Genomic DNA, 22,073 nt, shown 5'->3' on the forward strand with positions numbered 1-22,073 from the left:
CCTGCTGAAGTGGTTGCAGAATGTTTAGCTCTACCCATTTTTAGGAAATCACCGGTCTTTAAATTCTGCTTATGCCCTTGACACACTGGGCAAGCTTGCTGCTCTTGGCAGACTTGTGGTCACACTTTGAAATTTGTCCCAGACTCTTTCCAGTAGTGCCTGTGACTCTCTGGGAAGACTGCAATGCTGGGATCTGACATAATATTGGAGGTGGGAAGAGGAAAAATCAGGATGTTAAATGGAGATGCAAGTAAAATACTCCTGTCATCTTAAAGAAGGGATTAGTTTTATAGCAAATATGTTCCCTGCGAAGAACTTTGTGCTCTTTTAATATAGAAATCACTTCCTCCTTTTGTTGTGATTAAACGTCTGTTTGCAGAAATGGTTTCTTAAGAATTACATTGGCCAATCTTAAATTAAAAAATAGACTGTGTGAAGAGATGCTGCGGGAAGATGGGGGCTGCATAAATTTATATTGATCTGCATTGTGGTTGGAGAACACACAGTGGAAAATGCAGTGACATTAACATCTTTCAGATAAGCATCAGCACGCTAGATAAGCGAAGGTTTGTTTTCCTTTTCACTAAAAGTTCTTGCAGTAAATAGGCAAGTCGAACAAAAAATTGGATTTTTACGCAACTTTTTGCACGTAAATCAAAGTTACTATTTGATGATACGAATCAAATTAAAGGACACCTTCGCTTATTGTATTCACTATTGCAACACCCATTTTTTCACTTTTCTTCATTATTTGATTCTCAGTTGTTGATAAAGTGCCAATGTTTAGGCCGGGTTCACACAGGGCGGAGCGAAAAACCGTGAGATTTACGTTGGTAAAGCACAGCTTCAAAACCCGCAACACTTAGCAGCGGGTTTTGGAGCGGCGTGGCGCATGCTTTTCCGTTGCAGCCGTCACTCCCATAGAGAGGAGTGTGGTTGTAATAGAAAGACGTATTGATCATCCTATGTGGATGAGATTTTTGACAAATCTCATCCACATGGCTGGCTAATCCCAGGATTAGCGTCCGCAGGTGGATTTGCCGCGGCGAGATTCCGCACGGAATTGCCACGGCAAATCTACCCTGTGTGAACCCAGCCTTACATAACAGAGCAGACAGTCTTAAAATGTGCCAGATATATCACACTGGCTCATGGTGTATGGTAAATTTGTCGAAGCCGTCCCACCAACTCTTACGCATGTGCTTACACAGAGGAGTGAGAGTGGTTCAGGCAATGAAGGTGGAGCTGATCAGAGATCGCTTCCAGCTGCCAGCCTCAATGCACTGCGAAAAGGTAGTGGCTCATAGATGTATGACTGCCTGTTTACATAGGCCAATAGTCATTTGATTTTAATTCCTGCTGAAACTGAATTATCATTCGTCGTTCAGTCTCTGGCAACATTTACACCGAACGACCATCATTCAAATTCCCACAATCCAGCGAGAATCTGACCAATAATCGTTCAATGTAGAAGGGCCCTAAGAGAAGCAAGAGGCAGAAATTGATTTAGTCATCAGTGTACTCGGATAGCTTAAGCGGTCATTATTTTCATAGTACCTATACTATTAGCCAAGTATTAAAGAGATTTTCTAACTTTATAAAAAAAAAAAACAATGCTTGCCTCTTAAATGTGTTGTCTCTCCAGTGCTTTGGCTTCAGTCCCTCTGCAGGAGCTTCCATAGCCGACGCAGTAGGAGCTTGAGTCGTGGCACTACAACTGTGATGACATTTTAGAGATAAGTATAGTTGTTGTTTTTTTTTCATTTTATCGAATTATCTGTCCCTGGCGCATTTTTTAAGAAGTCACAAAGCCACTTTACTACTTTGTCTAAAAATACAGGTACTGTGAAAATACAGACCACCACTGAGTCTGAGTGTATTACGTTTTATAGGGGTTGTCTGATTTACAAGACCCATTGTGAATTCTACTATCATCAAATTCCGAATCCCTGAGGGGGTCTACCATTTAAGTATTAGAGAAGAGAGCAGCCACAATGAATGTCCCTCACTCTGGAGGACCCAGCACGTCATTGCATTACATGAAAAGCTATTAATTGTGTAATTCTTTATTTCACCTGTGGAAGTGCTGCAGGGAAACAGGACACTTCCTGTTAGAGTCTTTCACAAATTACAGCTGATCACTGGGCATCTCAGCAGTGTTAGAATCGGTGAACAGTTTATTCTCCGAGGATCCTTGTAACAAAGCGGTTACTTCAAAACGGAAAACTGCTTTAAGAAATGGATTTGACATTCTACCTTGAAATAGAATTCCCTTGTTCCTCTTTATTACGTTTGTGCTTTATGCTTGTCATTGACCAGCATAACTAATAGAGTAATTATAAAATTGCAACACACTTTCCAACATTTAAAATTGCATTCTGCTTTATCGACAAATGTTAAAACCTGATTGTCACCAGCTGTTTAAAGCCTTTTTTTCCCCTCTGGTTGCTATGATCACTAAGAAAGTAAAAAGCTTAGAGAATGGAATGTCTAATGCAATAAACTAACTCAAAGCAACATAAATCACTTCAAGAGAACTTCGTATTGACACCATATTGCTGAAATACACTTTAAACAAGGTGTTTAGTTTCCTAACTCAAGCAAATTAATTCTTGTTCCTACAAATACCCGAACGTTTCTTTTGTAAAGAATGAAGACGTATTGTTTCGGCCAGCATTTCTAATGCAACTCGAGGATCTTTAGTGCTGAAATCATTAAATGTTTGTTTCGATTGGCATCCAAATGCATTCACACTAATACGATTAAGAGAACCAAAGGGCAAAATATTTGGCAGATTTTGAAGTTGAGGTAATTAGGTACAGGAAGGAACATGCATAATTTTTCCATTTAGCTTCAAACAATCTATGTGTTCATGAACTATGTGAGGTTCTAGCAGTGTACGTGGGTAAGCAAACTTTTTATGCCATTTTTCCAAGATATCAAATTCGTTATTTACTTATCACTCAATCTGAAATAGATCTAAAGAAGTGCAAATTAATTTGTTGTCGCACATCTCGTCTTATTTTTAGTTTGTTTTTTTTTGTTTTTTTGTTTTTTTATCCTTATTCTAATGTTAAATCAGTTACAGATTGCCCGAGTTCTGTATGTGTTATGTTTAAAGAGGTTGGTAGTTTTGATCAATCCCTTCAAGGACCAGGGTGTTTAGGTCCTAAAGGACCAGATACTTTTGGGGGATTTTACCCATGTGGTGGTTTTACTGCCCTATTTATTTTTCTTCAGGTACCAAAATAATTTTTGCTGAGTTTTTTTTAGGATATAGGGCTATTTTCTTCTTTTTTCCCATTTTTTTTTTTTTTGGTTTTATAAGCGGTTAAACCTTTAAAAAAAGATTTTTAAAAATGTATTGTTCTTTATTTTAGCAAAAATATATAAATTTTAAAAATTAAAGTACAGGAATGGGTTCCTTATTTTGTTTTAGGCGTTTTGATATGTAATTTCTCTAATCTCGGATTACAGGGCACATATGGTGACAGTTTTGGGTGGCATGGTCTTTGGGTCATTTTAATTTTTATGTATATATTATTTTATTCTTTCATTTTTTTAAACATCAATATAACATCATATAAGACCTCAGGGTCACTCATATTCACTTTTTTTGTTTTTCTTATTTTACACATTTTTCCACTGTAACAGGAGAAAATAATCCCCCCTGTAGTGACAGTAGTCACTAGCAAAGCTGATCTGGGTCTTCTAGGACCCTGCAGTACTGCCTTGGTAGGGGGCACCTGGTGGTCATGTGATCGCTTGGTCTCTCTTCATCTCTTCACTATATATCGCTATGTAGCCTATAAATGAAAAGGCAAAAGCGTAGACATAATGATTGTCACTACAAGAACTCATTATGCCTACAGTCTGTGTCTTGGCCATTGTTTCAGCCTTTTTACACTGAAATTTGATTTCAATTGAGAGGGCTAAATATGCTGCAGATCTGCGAGAAAACCCGCAGCAAATCAGCAACATGTAAACACAAAATGTGAACTTGCATGTAAAAAAGACACTACATCCTGTATTCATTTTGGATCATAAGGTAACATAATTATTTAGGATTGTATTACATAGATAATAAAATTACAAAATAAACATTTGTTAACATTTAAAGAGACTTTTGGTTTTACAGTAAAAATTGTACTGTACATATAGAATGTATAGTTATCACAGTATCCTGGTAATATCAGGTAATCCCCTATCTATTGAATAGGTGATAAGTGATAGACTGGTGAGAGTCCGAATGCGATTTTTCCATTGATGACAAGAAGGTGTGTATTATGTCCCTACACTTGAATGGAGTGGTGGCAGAGTATGTGCACTGTGACTCCATTTATCTGTATGGGACTAATGGCTTAGTCACATGAGTATAAATACGCAGTGTAATACACAGTGATTAGAGCCTATATATATATATATATATATATATATATATATATATATATATATATATATATATATATATATATATATATATATATATATATATATAAAATTGAATGTCTGTCAGCTTTCAAGTTACCTCAGCGGTATAATATATAACAAACAATCACAGCACAGCAGCTTTCATGTTACCTCAGCAGTATAATATATAGCGAGCGACCAATCACAGCACAGCTTTCATGTTACCTCAGCGGTATAATATATAGCAACCAATCACAGCACAGCTTTCATGTTACCTCAGCAGTATAAGAAATTGCAACCAATCACAGGACAGCTTTCATTTTACCTCAGCATTCTCAATATCCAGGAATTGTCTTGCGAAACGTTCGGCGGATGCATCATTTTGTAGTTGGACAGGCATCCCGTTGCTCGTAATGCCTTTTGCTTTTGTGCTTGAGATGAAAATCAAACGATCTTTGTCTGGGGGGCACAACTGTCGACGACGCTCGCACGCACGCCACCTATCCTAGGATAGATGTACTATGCCAGTAATCTTCCCAGGAGTGTACTCAACAACTTCCCATTAACCTTTCCTATTTATGACATAATCAATGCTCATGCCAAATTTCAAGTTTCTATGACACCGGAGAGTGAGAAAATTATATTCCGTACGTAAAATTTGGACGCTAATTCTTTTGCGCATAAAATTGAATAATCGAGTTTGGACCCATTAACTTTTCCTATTTATGACATAATCAATGCTCCTGCCAAATTTCACATTTCTATTACATTAAGAAGCGAGAGAATTCGATTCCGTACGTAAAATTTGGACGCTAATTCTTTGGCGCATAGAATTGAATAATGGAGTTGGGACCCATTAGATTTTCCTATTTATGACATAATCAATGCTCGTGCCAAATTTCACGTTTCTATTACATTGGGAAGCGAGAGAATTCGATTCTCTACGTAAAATTTGGACGCTAATTCTTTGGCGCTTAGAATTGAATAATCGAGTTGGGACCCATTACCTTTTCCTATTTATGACATAATCAATGCTCGTGCCAAATTTCATGTTTCTATGACATTGGGAAGCGAGAAAATTAGATTCCGTACGTAAAAATTTGGACGCTAATTCTTTGGCGCTTAGAATTGAATAATCGAGTTGGGACCCATTAGTTTTTCCTATTTATGACATAATCAATGCTCCTGCCAAATTTCATGTTTCTACGACATTGGGAAGTGAGAGAATTAGTGGCAGTGATGGAAATCGAACGATCTACGTGGGGGGGGGGCGCGTTGCTGTGAAGACAGACAGACATACATTCGTTTTTATATCTAGATAACAACCAATCACAGCGCAGCTTTTTTAGGTTACCTCAGTGGTATAATATATAACAACCAATCACAGCGCAGCTTTCATGTTACCTCAGCAGTGATGACATCACAATGGCAGTGATGACATCACAGTAGCAGGTGGCTTACTTATTCGATCTACGTGGGGGGGCGTAACTTTCGACGACGCTCGCGCGCGCGCCATTTATCGTAGGATAGTTGTACTATGCCTATAATCTTCCCAGGAGTGTACTCAACAACTTCCCAAAGTTTCATGGCGATCGGATGAATGGTGTAGTAGCGCATAAAGGACAAACAGACAGACAGACAGACATACATTCAATTTTATATATATAGATATATATATATATATATATATATATATATATATATACGCCCAAAAACATTGGGTTTTGTGTATTTTTTATGCACATGAATATGCTGCATAAGAATGTGTATAAAAAGAGAGCTGAGAGGCAGAAAAATGCAATGCAGTAGCATATTTAGTCCCGTGAATATGCTGCATATTCATGAACCAAAATATGCGTGTGAATGCACCCTAACGGAGATAGCAAGTACAGTGCTGGTCCCATAGAATTGTTTGAACAGGCAGCGTACATGTTCAACCACTGCTTCGTTCATGTGGGCAGCTATAGGACCCCCATTTTGGCAATCGGTGAGAGTCCCAGTGATCGGACCTTCATCGGTCTTTATCACCTATCCCCCTAATAAAATGAAATACTTCTTAAACATAACTGGTGCCCTTCTTTTCAGTATTTCTATCATGGTTCATTGTGTTCCCTGTCCCAGCTTCATCTAAGTAAAATAGCTGCCAGATTCTCAGACAGCCTAATACACAGTTTGCTTCAGTGGTCTGAGATACTCCCCCTTGCACCCGGATAGATTAGCACTATACCCATCCTCTATCCTGTCTTCCAGGTCCCTGGCCCTAAGAGCTGGCGTAGTGTCCAAAATGTTGGCTAGGGTGATTTCACTCCTGCAATGGGGATTCCGCTTTTCTGCTCCATCCGTCCAAAAACGGAACCGGACTGGGTGGATACCATTGACTACAATGGGCTCCGCCTGCTTTCCGCCAAGCTGGCCAGCTTTTCGATGGAAGAAAAAGCCCTACATGCAGGAGGTTCTAAGTCAGATGTGAAAACACCCCTACTCTGCGAATCTGGCAGCCATCCTACATTCATAAAGAGGGGAATTGGACAAACCATGATTTTTCATTAACCTGAAGGCTACACGGTATTCTAAATCTCTTGAATAAAGATACTTCTTCCCATGTGCAAATAAATAGCTCAAGTTGGTTTTCTAAATTCTAACCGGGTTTATCTCAGGGTTGGTGAGAATATTCTATTCTGAAAACCACAGATGTTTTTAAGACATTATACTTACATTTATTTTTCTGGTTACTTCTGCAAGATCTACTAAATTACTTTGGCATCTTTTTCCCACTAATTACAACTTTTAGTTCGGAGTTATTTTTTTGTACATTTTACTTTTAAACTGTATAAACTGGACACCTGTTTTTCCCCGCAGATGCAAGTTCAGGAGCCTTTAGGCAATTGTAAGAGTCTGTCTGGAAAAATAATACCTTCCATACAACAGACTGGCTGTGAATGTAAATGTAAATAATTCATGGTTTTGTGTGCGTATGTAAGCCCAGAGTGTGTGATAGATGGGCGGCGGAAGATCCTTTTAGAAAAAGGTTTATGCTGAAATATTTGCATGCAGGAAAAATGGCTCTTGAAAGCAGTCATTTAATGTGTAGCCATTGCTTAAGTACACAATGGAGACAGTCACTTGTCTGGCTCAACTAATAATATTCAGGAGCCCGTGATCAAAAACATATGGTTAGATTATAAGGTTACAGTTAAATATAAGTCACTGTCTTCATGATTCCAACAATTAACACTGCTGCTGATTCTTTAAAGTTCCAATGGCAGAGCTCCTTTAAAGAGGGGCATTACTTAAAGGAAAATTACTTAATGTTATTGTAGAAGTGTATCATAATTAGAGATGAGCGAGCGTACTCGCTAAGGCAAACTACTCGAGCGAGTGGTGCCTTATGTGAGTACCTGCCCGCTCGTCTCTAAAGATTCAGGTGCCGGAGGGGGTGAGTGGTGAGTTGCGGCGGTGAGCAGGGGGGAGAGAGTGAGAGAGAGTTCTCCCCCTCCATTCCTCCCCGCCCCCCGCCGGCACCCGAATCTTTTGAGACGAGCGGGCAGGTACTCGCATAAGGCACTACTCGCTCGAGTAGTTTGCCTTAGCGAGTACGTTCGCTCATCTCTAATCCTAATGTGTTATCTGTAGTTAACTTCAGGAAAACCTATAAAAACACTCCAAGACAATATCATATTGTGTGATGCTCGAGAGGAAGATGCAGAACTCGAACACCAAATACGGAGCCCATTCACCTGGTAGAACACATTATATAAGTTTTTCGTGGAGTATTTCTTTGAAGTCCTTTTCGAAAGACTTCACACTACTGTTTTTCTAGTAATATTGATGAGAATCCATGCTAGGGAAGAAGTAGAAAAATAAAAAATATTTGAGAAGAAAACATTTATGAACTGGAGGATCCTGTCCACTGCCACTACAGACAACCATGATGATGAGGAAGGTTGAATGTGCTCACTTTGGCTGTTGTGGAAGTTCCATAAAGTTGGATTGAATGGCAGCACCCATACCCAACTTCAACTCCATACAAGCTCTTGTAAGTGACTGGGGACGTCCATGCAAATGATGGGTGCATGTCCCAATGGTTGAATCCAGTGGACAGACAATATATTTTTCCAATGTGAGGCTACATTCACATAGGCAAGTGCAGTATCGAGCCAAGAAACTTGACCTGATTGTGCTTGCCAACATGGATTTTTCACACTGATTCGAGGTGTTTTCCGTTCAGACACCTCACATCACTTCTGTGAAATTGCAATCTTTAGGCATATGTCTCACACGCACTAGAGGATCGCAAGTGTTTCCCATTTATTTCAATGGAAAGCATCACATCATAGTCTCATGCACATCACACGGCATACAAGTGCCATGTAATGTCTTTCAAGGTCTCACTGGAAACATGAGCGAGGCATTTCGAGGGAACTCCAATAGATATAACCTACTGCGATTTCTATCCTTGCAGCATTACTACAAGGGAAAAATTAGCTCAAATGAATAAGTCCATTCAAAAGAATGGAGTTCATATTCGTTCAAGTTTTATGGGTCTTCCAATGCACAGAACTCACGTGAGATTCTTGACCAACTGAGTGTAGCCTAATATAGATGTGTTCTTCCTTAACTTGACATGTCCTGAGTTGTGTGGTGCAAGATGACAGAAAAATGTGTACATCTGGCGGATGACAGCTGTTGGCCTTCTGTTAACATTTAAAAAACATTAGAAGTATAGTTTTAGCATATGCATCTTTTCTGAATGCCTTTGAGGGATGCCATATCCCAGCAATCCATTCCTCATAAGCTGCCTTCTTTATAAAAAAAAAAAAAAAAAAAACTAATTAAAAATTTTTTTTATCCACTTATACACTTAATGTTAACTATTTTTTTTACTGTACGGCATAAGATTACATTCAATTGATATCATGACCAATTGTATAAGCTCATGAAGTTCAGGAAAAGTTAAGGGTGGATACATCGTTAAAGATGTTGGGTTGTCCAGGAATAGCATAAAATGGTAGCTGTCAGTGCAGACAAGGGAATTCTGAATTCGAGTGCAGCCCAAAAGGGGAGGGGAAGGGCCTAAAGCCTATTCTGAATGGTCTACCATTAGGCTCACAGACCCACTCCTTCCCTGGCTGCACATTAATTCTGTCAGTGCGCTCTTAGGCTCCCCCTTTAGTCTGCAAATGAACTCTCTTGTCCTATGTTGAGTGTCTACAAGCTGACCTGACAGCAGCCATTCCCTGACAACCCCTTTATGTGCATGCATGAAATCTCTGCAGAAGTTAATCTGTACCTTAGGCCGGGTGCACATTTACCATGAGCATGAGTTGTGCCTGAGAAGTTTGGGTACAACTCGCATCGGACACCACACAGACACACCTGTCCATGTGCTGTCTGATCCACAGATGGCCCACACATTGACATTTGCATGTCCCTATCCTCATCCCTGATACTGACAATAATAGGACTTTCAATGAGCTCCATAGACTATAATTGGTCAGTGTGCTATCCATGTTAATTCACAGACCGCATATGGAAAAAATACGCTAGTGTGCTAAAGGCCTAAATTTGAGATATTCTTCAGTATATAACAACAAACCTTTAACCCTCTCCAATCCACTCACTGTCTGACGTCTGAAGACATTATGATTTAAGGCAGTACAGCTCCGATGTTGGAAGACGTCCGTCAGAGTTCTTTTACTGTATATTGCCAGCCTCTCTGCTGTCGGAGCCTATCCAATGTGTCACCTCAAGCAGTACTGGCTTTAGCCAGCATATAGCGCCGTTGTATAACGGCAGAAGAAAGAGTAAGCCCCCTAGGAAAACCAGAATACAAATTGGATTGGAAAGGGTTAATTCGTTATCACGGTTTCTATATTTCACCATCAATTATAGAAGAAACTGCACCTTTACATTAAAATTATGATAGTCGCATCAGAAATGTTGCTGGCTTCAGCCGTCAATGAGCCAGTATAGACTATTGTACAAATTAGTTGAAAAAAATGTAAAAAATCACTGATCATTTCTTGCCAGTTATTATAAACCTGCAAGAGTCTTGGGACCTGTGAAGGATTCGTTGCATTCGATTTGGATTTGGCGGTTCGTTTTACATATCCTCAACAAAGAACTGATGAGCCTCCTGGGCTTTTCTGATGAATTGGCTAAAAGCAGCAGAATTTGCCCTCTGGTGAAACATTTTTTAGAAGTAATCCGAAGTTCTATTACTGCTCGGTGAAATGTTTGTGTGTGTTATGTACAGTCTGCATGTGTGTTTGTCTTTTGTACACATAACAGATTTTTCACATTTTTGGGATTCCTGTCCCAAGAACTAGGTCTGTGATCCAGCAATTCTTAACCTACAAGGCTAGGTTTGTGTGTTTGACAGGAAAACTAATGACAAACTGACATCTGTATGTATTAGTTTATTAACTCTCATTCCAACTGACCTCAATTAGGGGAAAAAAAAAATCCCAAGTGACATAATGAAGACTGATGCTAACCGAGGCACCTTGACATCGGTTTGAGTCCTCTAAAAATTAACAGGATACTAAAAATGTGAACCTAATCTGAGAATGTGAGCTTTAAGAAAAGTGCCAGAGGCTTTAAAATCAAATTCAAATCTCAATGAACTGGAATTTTTTGAACATGCGAGTTTGTCTAAAAATATGTCCCTATGGTATAACTAGCGGCTGGTTTTTTCACCATTTTTGGACAGCATTGCAAAATGCTACATTGTTACTATATATAAAAAAATACATTAGTGACATTCCAGCCACAGAACCATAAAATGTATTAACAGTGCTGCTATTATGTAACTACTGCATCTAGATTCCAACATAAGGCTAAAAACCGAATTGGGATTTTGAAGATGAACTACCAAACCATTGATAAAGGCAGTTTACACTCAGTGCCGTCTTGATAAATACTTTAAATTTCTGTGCTCCTGGGAATTGGTGGTGGTAATAAGAGAGGACAGAATAGCTTGCACTGGGGCTTAATAGTACAGCATTCTACAGTTGTTCCAACCTGTAGATCAGTACTCTTTACCCTGTAGCTATCCAGCTGTTCCAAAACTACATCTGCCAGCATGGAGTCACAGAATGCTGCAGATTACAATGTTCTCAGTACTAGCTCATAGGTATATGTCAGATAATATTTTTGAAGTTCAACACATGTCCTATCTATTTGATATTGCAAGGAGATTTTAGAGTGCTATGTGATCAGCTAATCAAGGGGGAAAACATGTCTTTAACCCCTTCAAGACCAGGAGATTTTTCATTTTTTTTTATTTTTGTTTTTTCTTACCCACCTTTCAAGAACCATAACATTTTTTCCATTGACCCTAACCTAATGAGGGCTTGTTTTCTGCGGGACAAGTTGTATTTTTAATAGTACCATTTAAAGTACCATATAAGGTACTGAAAAACGTAAATAAAAGTTTAAGTGAAATAAATGTAAAAATGGGGGTGGGAGGAGGGTGTTGGTTTTTACAGTGTTTACAGTGCATTTAAATGACATTGACATTGTCCTGTGGGTCATTTCAATTACAGTGTTGCTGAATATATATAGTTTGTTTTTTACTTTTAAAAAGTTAATAATATTTTTCACCGTATTCTGAGACCTGTATGTTCTTTGGCAATTGAGCAGTGTGAGGGCTCATTTTTTGTGGTGAAAGCTATAGTTTTAATTAGTACCATTTTGGGAAACATAAGTCTTTTTGATCACCGCCTGGAATAATCATTGTAATATTTTAAAAGTTTTAACTTCTACATGCACAGTAATACCAAATATTTGGGTTTTTTAAATGTTTAGATTTTTGTGAAAAATGAGAAGTTTTTTTAACTTCACTTTAGTAAATGTTTTTTACACTTTTTTTTAGTCCCAACAGGGGGACTTGAACTTGCGATCATTTGATTGCTTGTGCTATATCCTGCAATTTTTTAGTATTGCAGTATATAACATTTTTAATGTTGCCTGTGAAGTCTTGTTATGTGCAATGCTTGATGGGCATCTAAGCCTGGCAGCCCTGGTTGCCATCCTAGCTCATCAGCACCCCTGTGAGGCCAAATATTCTTCAGCCAAGTGCCTGGAAATGTAGACACAGGGGCCTGTAACGATGGTGCCACCTGTCTATGAATGATGGACAACAAAACAGTTGGAGCTGCTCATGCTTGTTGGATGATCAGACGATCCTCTCTAATGCTGGTCTATCAAGAGCATCCTGAGCCCGATCACCTTGTGTGCCCTCACACATCCACTGGTCAGAACAGCCATGGTGGTGGGCAGTTCGTTAATACGAGCATCCACTTCTTGCATTTCAATAATACACTCCTCTCAAACTCTGTCAACTGGGTGAAATCTCTTCCATTGCATCGCAGAGGCGTCTAGTGGTCAACAAGGTCTACACAAGTGAAAAAAGAGGTCCTTTACACACAAGTAGCCTCTGAGAGCCTTTTTATAGACAAACAAGGGAATCACCTTCAGGATCTCAGGTGGCAAGACCATTCATCCAATCGCACCACAACTCTAATCATTTACATATCCGTCTGAGATGTAAATGTATGCCGAACTTTGCAACAAAGAGCTCCTTCTAGGTGCTTAATTTTTTTTGACTGAGTGTATATCTTCTGAAGACTGTACTGTTCTGTACATTTACGTCATGTTTTATTGCATATTTTTGGATTGTTACTAGGAATTCTGGAAAAGAGAACATTCTGTTTTCAAGAATGAGCAATGTTTTTCAACCGCTTTAAACATTAAATGGCAGTGCCAAGATGCAAAGTGAAATAAAAGACATTACTTCATTTCTTTCTGTTACTAGCTTTCACAGCAAACTACATCAAAAATCTCAATTGACTTTGAACTGGAAAACAAAATTATATTTACACTTTTGTGTTTGCTCCTTTGATGGAACACTGGACTCATTCCCTATCTGTTCTTTATACAGCTTTCTAAAAGAACATTTTTAATAGGCATTGTATGGCAACATGACTGACTTTCCATAACAATATGGGACACGTATAATGGAGAAGAGAGAGAGAAGTATATCAGAAAAGTGCTACATTCTCTAAAATGTCACCCTGCTTTCATGTGTTTGCGTCTGTTTTGAGAAAATCCTGGGGCGGCCTGACACCATGTTATCAAAGGAGTCATCCCTTTGTACATCCCACTGTCATTGCTCTTCATGTGCTTTAGTAAAGAGAGGTTTCCTTCCTTCTAAGAGTGGATATCCTTTGTTGGGAGCACTCTAAGGTAATCAGCTAATATGTTGTTATCAAAACACCCTCCTTTCCTTTTTTTTTGGGGGGGAATTTCGCATGGCTCCCCTGGGTCTACAAGTATGGCAGTCTGTATTCTGTGAATGGATCGATCAAAGGCTGTTGTGTATCATAGCACTTCTGATCACTACTTGAATGCTCAGAAATATTAATGCTTTGATGCCTGAACCAGTTCCATAATAGAGCAAAGGATAATTTGTTGAGTTGCAAGCTGGGTAAATAATGATTGAAGATGCCTACAACTGTCGTAGTCTATGCAAATCTCTTGATAAAGCAATGCAATTCCAACTATTTTAAGAGGCCATTCACATCTCGCTTTTTCCTTACCTTTATTGTATACACTAGGAAAAACTCCCAATGCATATAGGTTGAACTGAGACTGTCATTGATGCCAGTTGCATCCATCACCCATAGAGTAGTATAGGATAGATTTAAAGGGTTTTTCAAGGCATTTGCTATAGATGAGATATCCTCAGGAAAGGTCATGAATAGTTGATTGACGGGGGTCCACCAATTGAGATTTCCACCGTTCTGCTGATCTTCCCACCTGATGTCAGTGCACCATGCAGCAGAGCTGGACATCCACATTGGGGTCAGAGCCAGAAGTGTAAAAAAGGCCAATACCAACATAGAAGGGGTTCTTTACTGTAAGAGCAGTGAGACTGTAGAACTCTGCCTGAGGACTGGGTGATGGCAAAATCAATTTTAGAGCACTATCATATTACATTTATATTCATTAAATAACCAGAATGGTTGTTTATCCAGGTCTTGGAGGTAGGTAGGAACTCAAATGTTGAACCAGGGATTATTCTAACTGCCTTTATGGAGTCAGGAAGGATTTTTTTCTCCAAATAGGCTAAATTGGCTTCTGCCTTGTAGGGTTTTGTTTGCCTTCCTGTGGATCAACAAGGGGGAGTTTGAGACAGGCTGAACTAGATAGACATTGTCTTCATTTAGGCCTAACATACTATGTTACTAAGGCATTGCTGCCATTTAAATCAATGGGAGTGATGCCTTCCATAATACTTCAATTTCCTCTTTGCGCTCAAAGCCAGAAGTTCAATAGAAGGCTTTGCACCAATTTCAACGGGAGAGGAGCCTTCTATTACAGTTCCAGCTCTATCCCCAATGCAGACGTCTGGCCCCACAACAGTAGCACTGGACAGTTGATCAGTGGGGATCACAAGTGGCGACCCCCACCAATCGACTATGATGGCCTATTCTTAGGATAGGTCTTCAATCGTAAATGCCCAGAAAAACCATTTAATTGGATATATTGTTATCTTTTTCATGACTGATCCATTAAACAGATGCTATGACAGCCTACCGGGAAGGATACAACATAGTAACATAGTATGTAAAGCTGAATGAAGACAATGTCCATCTAGTCCAGCCTGTCTATCCTCCTTTGTTGATCCAGAGGAAGGCAAAAAAACCCCAAGGCCAGAAGCCAATTAGCCCTTTTGGGGAAAAAATTCCTTCCCGACTCCCTAATGGCAATCAGACTGTTCCCTGGATCAACCCCTAATAGTTCCTACCTGCCTGTATACCTGGATTAACAATTAACCTAAGATTTATAACCTATAATATTCGTCCTCTCCAGAAAGACATTAAGTCCCCTTTTAAACTCCTCTATGGATTTTGCCATCACCACTTCCTCAGGCAGAGAGTTCCACAGTCTCACTGCTCTTACAGTAAAGAATCCGCTTCTATGTTGGTGATGAAACCTACTTTTCTCTAATCGTAGCGGATGTCCTCTTGTTACCGTCGTGGTCCTGGGTGTAAACAGATCTTGGGAGAGATCCTTGTATTGTCCCCTCATGTACTTATACATGGTTATTTGGTCTCCTCTTAACCTTCTTTTTTCTACAACTGTCAGGTCTCAATTTTAATGGTTCCGTGACCAATAAGCTATATCGGTATCCATGGACAGGAAAAAGCATATGATGTATTCAATCGTTGACTAAAATCCATTTAACAGACTTGTTTTTTTTTTAATGGAACTCTATGGGAAATAGCATAGTCTATCTGTTATCTGCTTACTGTTACTGATCTGTTATCAGCTGTCAGTCAGTTTGACAGGCTGTAGCATGATGTATAGATTAAAATGTCATACTTTTTAAAACAATTTAAAAACGAGGAATACTGGCAAGTGAAGTTACATAATGACATCCAACTTGGATTTAAATAGAAATCAATAAAGTTAGCCTCCTGCAACATAAATGTAGGAAAAGATCGGTAACGAATGGGATTTTTAACAATAATATCTAACCGAATTCTGTTTTTAACCCTGAGACATAAGCAATGAGCAGTTTTTATTTAAATATCTGGAAGTACACTAAGTAATCTAACCTTCATAAAAGGCAATATAACCATTAAGGAATGTCTTGTTTAACGAGCAAGACACATATGATTTTCCAGTGCTGTGAACAGGTGGCTCAATCAAGCAGGGTCATTGACGGGAATAGCGTGATAATGTCATCCTTTGTATTTCGCTGGTATTGGAAAGATGTTGTAACTTCACAAAGTACAGTTGATAAGGATATGATTCACAATAATAGCTGATATATGACTACATCAGAATTCTTCTTCTTCTTGGCAAGATGTTGCCAACATTTTATTACTTCTGCACAGGATAAGAGGTTGGGTTCTGTTCTTTGAACATGAAAATGTTGCCTATTAAATGTAATTACTGCTACTAGTACTAGAATAATAAACATTTATGGTGCGGGGATCAAGAATGTTAGGTTGTTTCTGTATCTATTGTTTAGGTGGTTAATCTTCAATGGCCACACCCAGGTAGTACACCGGTTATGTCGTTTGCTGATGATGATGACTCTATGATTGCTGGGAATATAATTTATGCACAATAACTCATTTCCTATTAAAAGATCACATATAATATAGAGCTGGAGAATTAATTGAAATGTAATTCCAAAACATTTTTTCGATTAAGTATAATTGAATTAATTTCTAATGGTTGTCTCTAGGAAAAAGATTTAATCATGTGTGCATCCAGAAAGTTTCATAATATAACCAAAACACCAATGTTGAAGTGGTTACAACTTTTCTGATATGGGTACATTAAAGGGGTTGTCCCCCGAAAGCAAGTGGGGTTAAGCACTTCTGTATGGCCATATAAATGCACTTTGTAATATACATCGTGCATTAAATATTGGCCATACAGAAGTTATACACTTACCCCCTCCGGTGTTGGCGTCCCTGTCTCCATGGCGCTGACCGAAGCCTTCTTCTGCCTGGATTAGACGCGCTTGCGCAGTCTGCCCTCTTCTGTCCCTCTCCGGCGTGCTCGCGCCACAGAGGTCTTCTGCGCATGCGCAGAAGACCTGTGCGGCGCGAGCACGCCGGAGCGGCCCCTTCAGTGGGACAGGAGAAGCAGACAGCACAAGCGCGTCTAATCCAGGCAGAAGAAGGCTTCGGTCAGCGCCATGGAGACGGGGACGCCAACACCGGGAAGGGGGGGGGAGGGGTAAGTATATAACTTCTGTATGGCCAATATTTAATGCACGATGTATATTACAAAGTGCATTTATATGGCCATACAGAAGTGCTTAACCCCACTTGCTTTCGCAGGACAACCCCTTTAATGTTTTAGTATGTATGTTTTGTTTTTTTTATTCCGTCTTTGACCAGACTAGCAGCTATATAGTGGTATATGTATGCCTCTAATCATAATTGTAGTAGAAACTGTCAATCTATGTGAATTTATTATTATTCAACACTTTTTTTTTGTTCTTTCATTGCAGGAGAAGATGAAAATGAGGCAAATGTGATGGTGTTGAGTTACCCCCAATATTGCCGATATCGCTCCATTTTGAAACGTATTCAGGCCAAACCTTCCTCCGTTTTGGCTGATCAGTTTGTTCAGGCACTAGGTGGAATTCCCATTATCAACAAGAACACAAAGATCCTTTACTGTCGGGATACTTTTGACCACCCCACCCTTATAGATAATGAAAGTGTATGCGATGAATTTGGTAAGTCACCTTACAATAAATCATATCTGGTATGCTGTATGTGTAGATGTTCAGTACTGTGATTTCTTCTGGTGGTCGGTAGTAATAATGGAAATGTTGATGATTGTAGGGGTGTGAACAGTTATGTGTAATTGTAAGGCTAATGGTCTTTATTCTAAGTAAATGGTTTTAATCCTGATCAAACAGAAAATGTGTGAAATCTCTTCTGTCTTCTAGCACTGAATGTAGTCCTATTCGTTATAATAAATGTTTTTAAAGGAGGGTTTGTATGCCATGTTTTTATGATTTTGCATCTGAATTTGACTTGCAATGACTAAATAGAAATGACTATTTGACTCTTTGCCTGTGGAATAGCATAAAGTAAGGCTTGACACGTGGAAGGTTTCCAGAATATCCAATCAGTACTCAACGGAAGAGTGCCATTTCTACAAAAGACAACCTATGGCACTTATCTGAATTCTATTGGTTGCCCCTTTTCCCAATTAGTTAAGTTGTCTAATCAGAAGAAGATATCCACTATCCAGGATAGGGAAAACCAGCTAATCAGTAGATGTTTCGACTGCTTGGACTCCCAATGATCACAAGAATCGGAGTCCCAGATTTCCCCAGCTGAATGGAGTAGCAGTTGAGCATTTGCACACTGCTCCTCCCAATCTTTTTGGTGGAACTGCCGGACGTAGCGGAATGTTTGAACTGGGCTATCTCTAACAGTCCCATGGACATGGATGGAGTGTGATGGTACACATGCATGACCATTCTGCACCACCGTTCTTGTGATCAGCAAGTATCCCAACATTTAGACTTTCTCTGATAAGCTAATTATTACCTATCATGTGGATAGGATATAATTTATTTTGTTCGCCCAACCCCTTTAAGTCACTGGACAGCCTTATTATATTTGCACTTAAAACAAAGATCTTTATAGAAGCTTCTGAACTCTTAGCTCGAATATAATGCTGGACAAAAGTTATAGAATGCTTTACCCATCCCTACACCAAGTTTCTTCAAGGTAGGAATAGGGTAAAGGTTTCCAAGAAATAGAAACGTTGTTTAAGGAGTTCCTTCATGCCAGTAAGATTGGGAATCACTGACTTACAATATGTTGAATGCTACGCTGAAGCCGCATGGTGCTGCAAATTGCTTCCGGCATGTATGGGTATGCCATATTGTAGTCTCTCATTTGAATAGAGTAGGCCCATGTCAAACTGCTTTTAATACAAAACTATTTTTCTGCGACTCCAGAAAACACTGAAGCCCAAGCCTGTAGGGTCATACGACGTCTTGATCACCGGTGGATGAAGAATGATTTAAATATCTTTATCTGCACCTGGTTCCACAAGAACTTTTATTAGCCGTGTAAACAATCCATAAGAATTACATTTTCTTTCTTGTTTTCTCGATGTCTCCACAGTAACGGCGCTACATATAATCCATCTTTTTCCAATAAATTTGAACACATGCTCCATGTGAGAATACAGTCTGAACATATTGATTCCCCTGAGCATAAGCTAGTACAACATGCCCTTGCATTGCTGAAACACAATTCTATCTAGCATGCTAATTCTCCAAATAATTATTGAAGAAATCATGTATGAATGCAAATGAAAGGATTCCAACTATTTAGAGGAGGGTTCTATTCCTGCTATATTACCTGTGATTAAAGTATGATGAGGTTTTGTGTTTTCTAAATCTCCCAGGTATCCTAATATTAAATTATAATACTCCATTGTATGTTCTTCCTATTTTTAGCTCAGTCTGTAGAACTTACTTTCCAATTATTATTCTCAGCAGCTTCTTTATGATGTGTGGCTAATTAGTTTAGTTTAATGTCATAGATTTTTTTTCTTTTGCCTGATTCCTCAGTCTGATGAAATACTGTACTGTGTAAGCAAAATTGTGATTAAATATTTTTGTTTGTTAATAGCAATTATCATCATAATTATCCAGCACTATGCAGTAAATCGGATTAGGCTTACGTGTAAAAGGTGTTGTGGTGGGAAGTGCCGTCATTGGGTCCTTTAAATAAGGGCCATATTTAATAGCACGGACAATTGGCTAGAAGATCCTGCCAATCAGGATGTGCTTTTTAAAGGGGCTGTATCACAAAAAAATGGATTGAATAAAAACAGAAAGTGAAATATTTTCCATTTTTTTAATGTTTTTATTTTCTGATTTGTAGATTTTTTTTTCTCCTCTTGTCTATACATGATGACAGGGCCGGCGAACGTTACTTAGCTACATTTAACCTTTTCCAATCCAATTTGTATCCTGATTTTCCTAGGGGGCTTACTCTTTTTCTGCCATTATACAACAGTGCTATCTGCTGGCTAAAGCCAGTACTGCATCAGGTGACACGTTGGATAGGCTCTGACAGCAGAGAGGCTGGCAATATACAGTAAGAGAACCCTGACAAATGTCTTCCAACATCGTAGCTCTACAGCCGTAAATTATATTGTCTTTAGACGTCAGACAGTGGATTGGAAAGGGTTAACAGTATTTAGAGAAATGCTTTACAGCAGCTTCATGGGCCATTCACATAACGGACAGGAGGGAACCATTGACTTGTATGGAGACTGTTCTAGACATGCTCTGTGACCGGTACAGAGGTCATTTTGCAGGGAGATGGAGTAGGTAGTTAGAGCTAATCACCTATTATGAATGGTGGATCCTGTGTAATCCACATATAGGTGTTACCTTGCAGTGTAATCCTGTTAGTGAGATGAATGCTTAAAAGCTTTCTCTACAGAACAGGAAGTATCAGACTATGATTAGGCTCTGTGGTCAGTGTGAAAAATACATTATTTTAGGATTTTTTAAACTATAGGTTGTGATCGAAAATTTTAAAAAAATACCAGAAATTCGTAAAAAGTAATGTTTAATACAAAAATGTGATTTAGATAATAGGTTATTGCTTTAAAGATAAAATGTCTGTTATTAGACATGATGAACAGCCGGTTAGGGGGAATGTAATTGCAGCCAACAGGCTCTGCATTACTGAGGTCAATCTGCATGACCTGTACTATACTGCTCTTAAGCTGCGGTACATGTACTATACTGCTATCTGTGCTACCTGTCATAGTGTCTAGTCAACTTGTATTCAGGGACCCACCACGTGACATCTCCTCTAGGCAAAATATTGAGTCGCTAGTAGCGATGAGCGAACGTACTCGGTAAGGGCAATTTCGCAATCGAGCACCGCGATTTTCGAGTACTTCCCTACTCGGGTGAAAAGTACTCGGGTGCGCTGTGGGTGAACGGAGGGTTGCAGCGGGGAGTGGGGGGGAGAGGGAGAGAGAGAGGGCTCCCCCCTCTTCCCCGCTGCTACCCCCCACTCCCCTCTGCATCCCCCCCGCCCCACAGCGCACCCGAGTACTTTTCACCCGAGTAGTGAAGTACTCGAAAATCGCGGTGCTCGATTGTGAAATCGCCCTTACCGAGTACGTTCGCTCATCTCTAGTCGCTAGCCATTACATACAAGCTGGCCACATTTGAAAGGATGGGGTAACACCAAATTTCTGGTGCAGTGTATATGCCTGAGTAGATACTACTTCTCCCAACTCATTGATTTATAGAAGTCTGACCCATCTTAATCAATTCATCATTTTGTCCACTTTTAGTTAATAATTTTCGTTTTTAAGTGCATGGAATATGTCCGCTAGCAAAATATTGCAATGCATGCTTTTACAAGTCAAGTTCAACAACCAATATAGGCACAGTGGGTTTTATTCAAATTTTCCAGACCCCTAAATGACAAATCCAGATAGATAAGAAACATGCCCCTCTCTCCGATATTGCTGAATAATTACGTTTTCTACACTCCTGAGATGCAAATCTACCTAATCACAAACTATTTAGGAGCCATAGTGGCCAGAGTTTAAGTAAGAGTGGCTCTGTCACGGCACGTTCCCTGGGTGCCAATGGGGGCAGACCATAGCGTATTGGGATATGAATCTATGGCCCTATGCCGGTCATCATACAGTTTTGGTAAGAGTAGTATAGTTCATAGAGGAAGACATGACTGACTATAACTTCCTCGAATTTCAGAGGGAAAATTTTATATTTTCTCATGTGTATTTTTTTCTTAGCGAATTGATTAGAGTTGAGCGAACATACTCTGGCGAGCTTGATGCTCGTTCGAGTATTAGCGTACTCGGTGCTCGTTACTCGAACGAGCATCAAATCACGTTCGACCCCGCCCCAGCTTTTGGCTCCTCCCCACTGTGACGTGCCTGTTTTGGCCCCTCCCTGCCGTGACGCAACGCGCGTCATTTGACAATTTTTGGTCTGGCGGGAAGGGGGGAGAGGGAGAGAGAGGGAGGGAGAGGGAGAGGGAGAGGGAGGAAGAGGGAGAGGGGGGGAGGGAGAGGGGGGAGGGAAAGACCGACCAAGA

The 22,073-nt window shown here is 39.5% G+C and overlaps 1 protein-coding gene across 1 annotated transcript in view; it reads left to right on the forward strand.

Moving 5' to 3' along the window:
• Nucleotides 1–22,073, forward strand: part of ARID5B (AT-rich interaction domain 5B) — a 294,257-nt gene that overhangs the window by 97,860 nt on the left and 174,324 nt on the right. Inside the window, exon 4 of the mRNA XM_066600812.1 lies at nt 17,453–17,683. Coding sequence (XP_066456909.1) covers nt 17,453–17,683 — 231 coding nt within the window. The remainder of the gene's footprint in view (nt 1–17,452; nt 17,684–22,073) is intronic.

This window comes from Eleutherodactylus coqui, chromosome 4, assembly GCF_035609145.1.
Source record: "Eleutherodactylus coqui strain aEleCoq1 chromosome 4, aEleCoq1.hap1, whole genome shotgun sequence".
Lineage (NCBI taxonomy): Eukaryota > Metazoa > Chordata > Amphibia > Anura > Eleutherodactylidae > Eleutherodactylus > Eleutherodactylus coqui.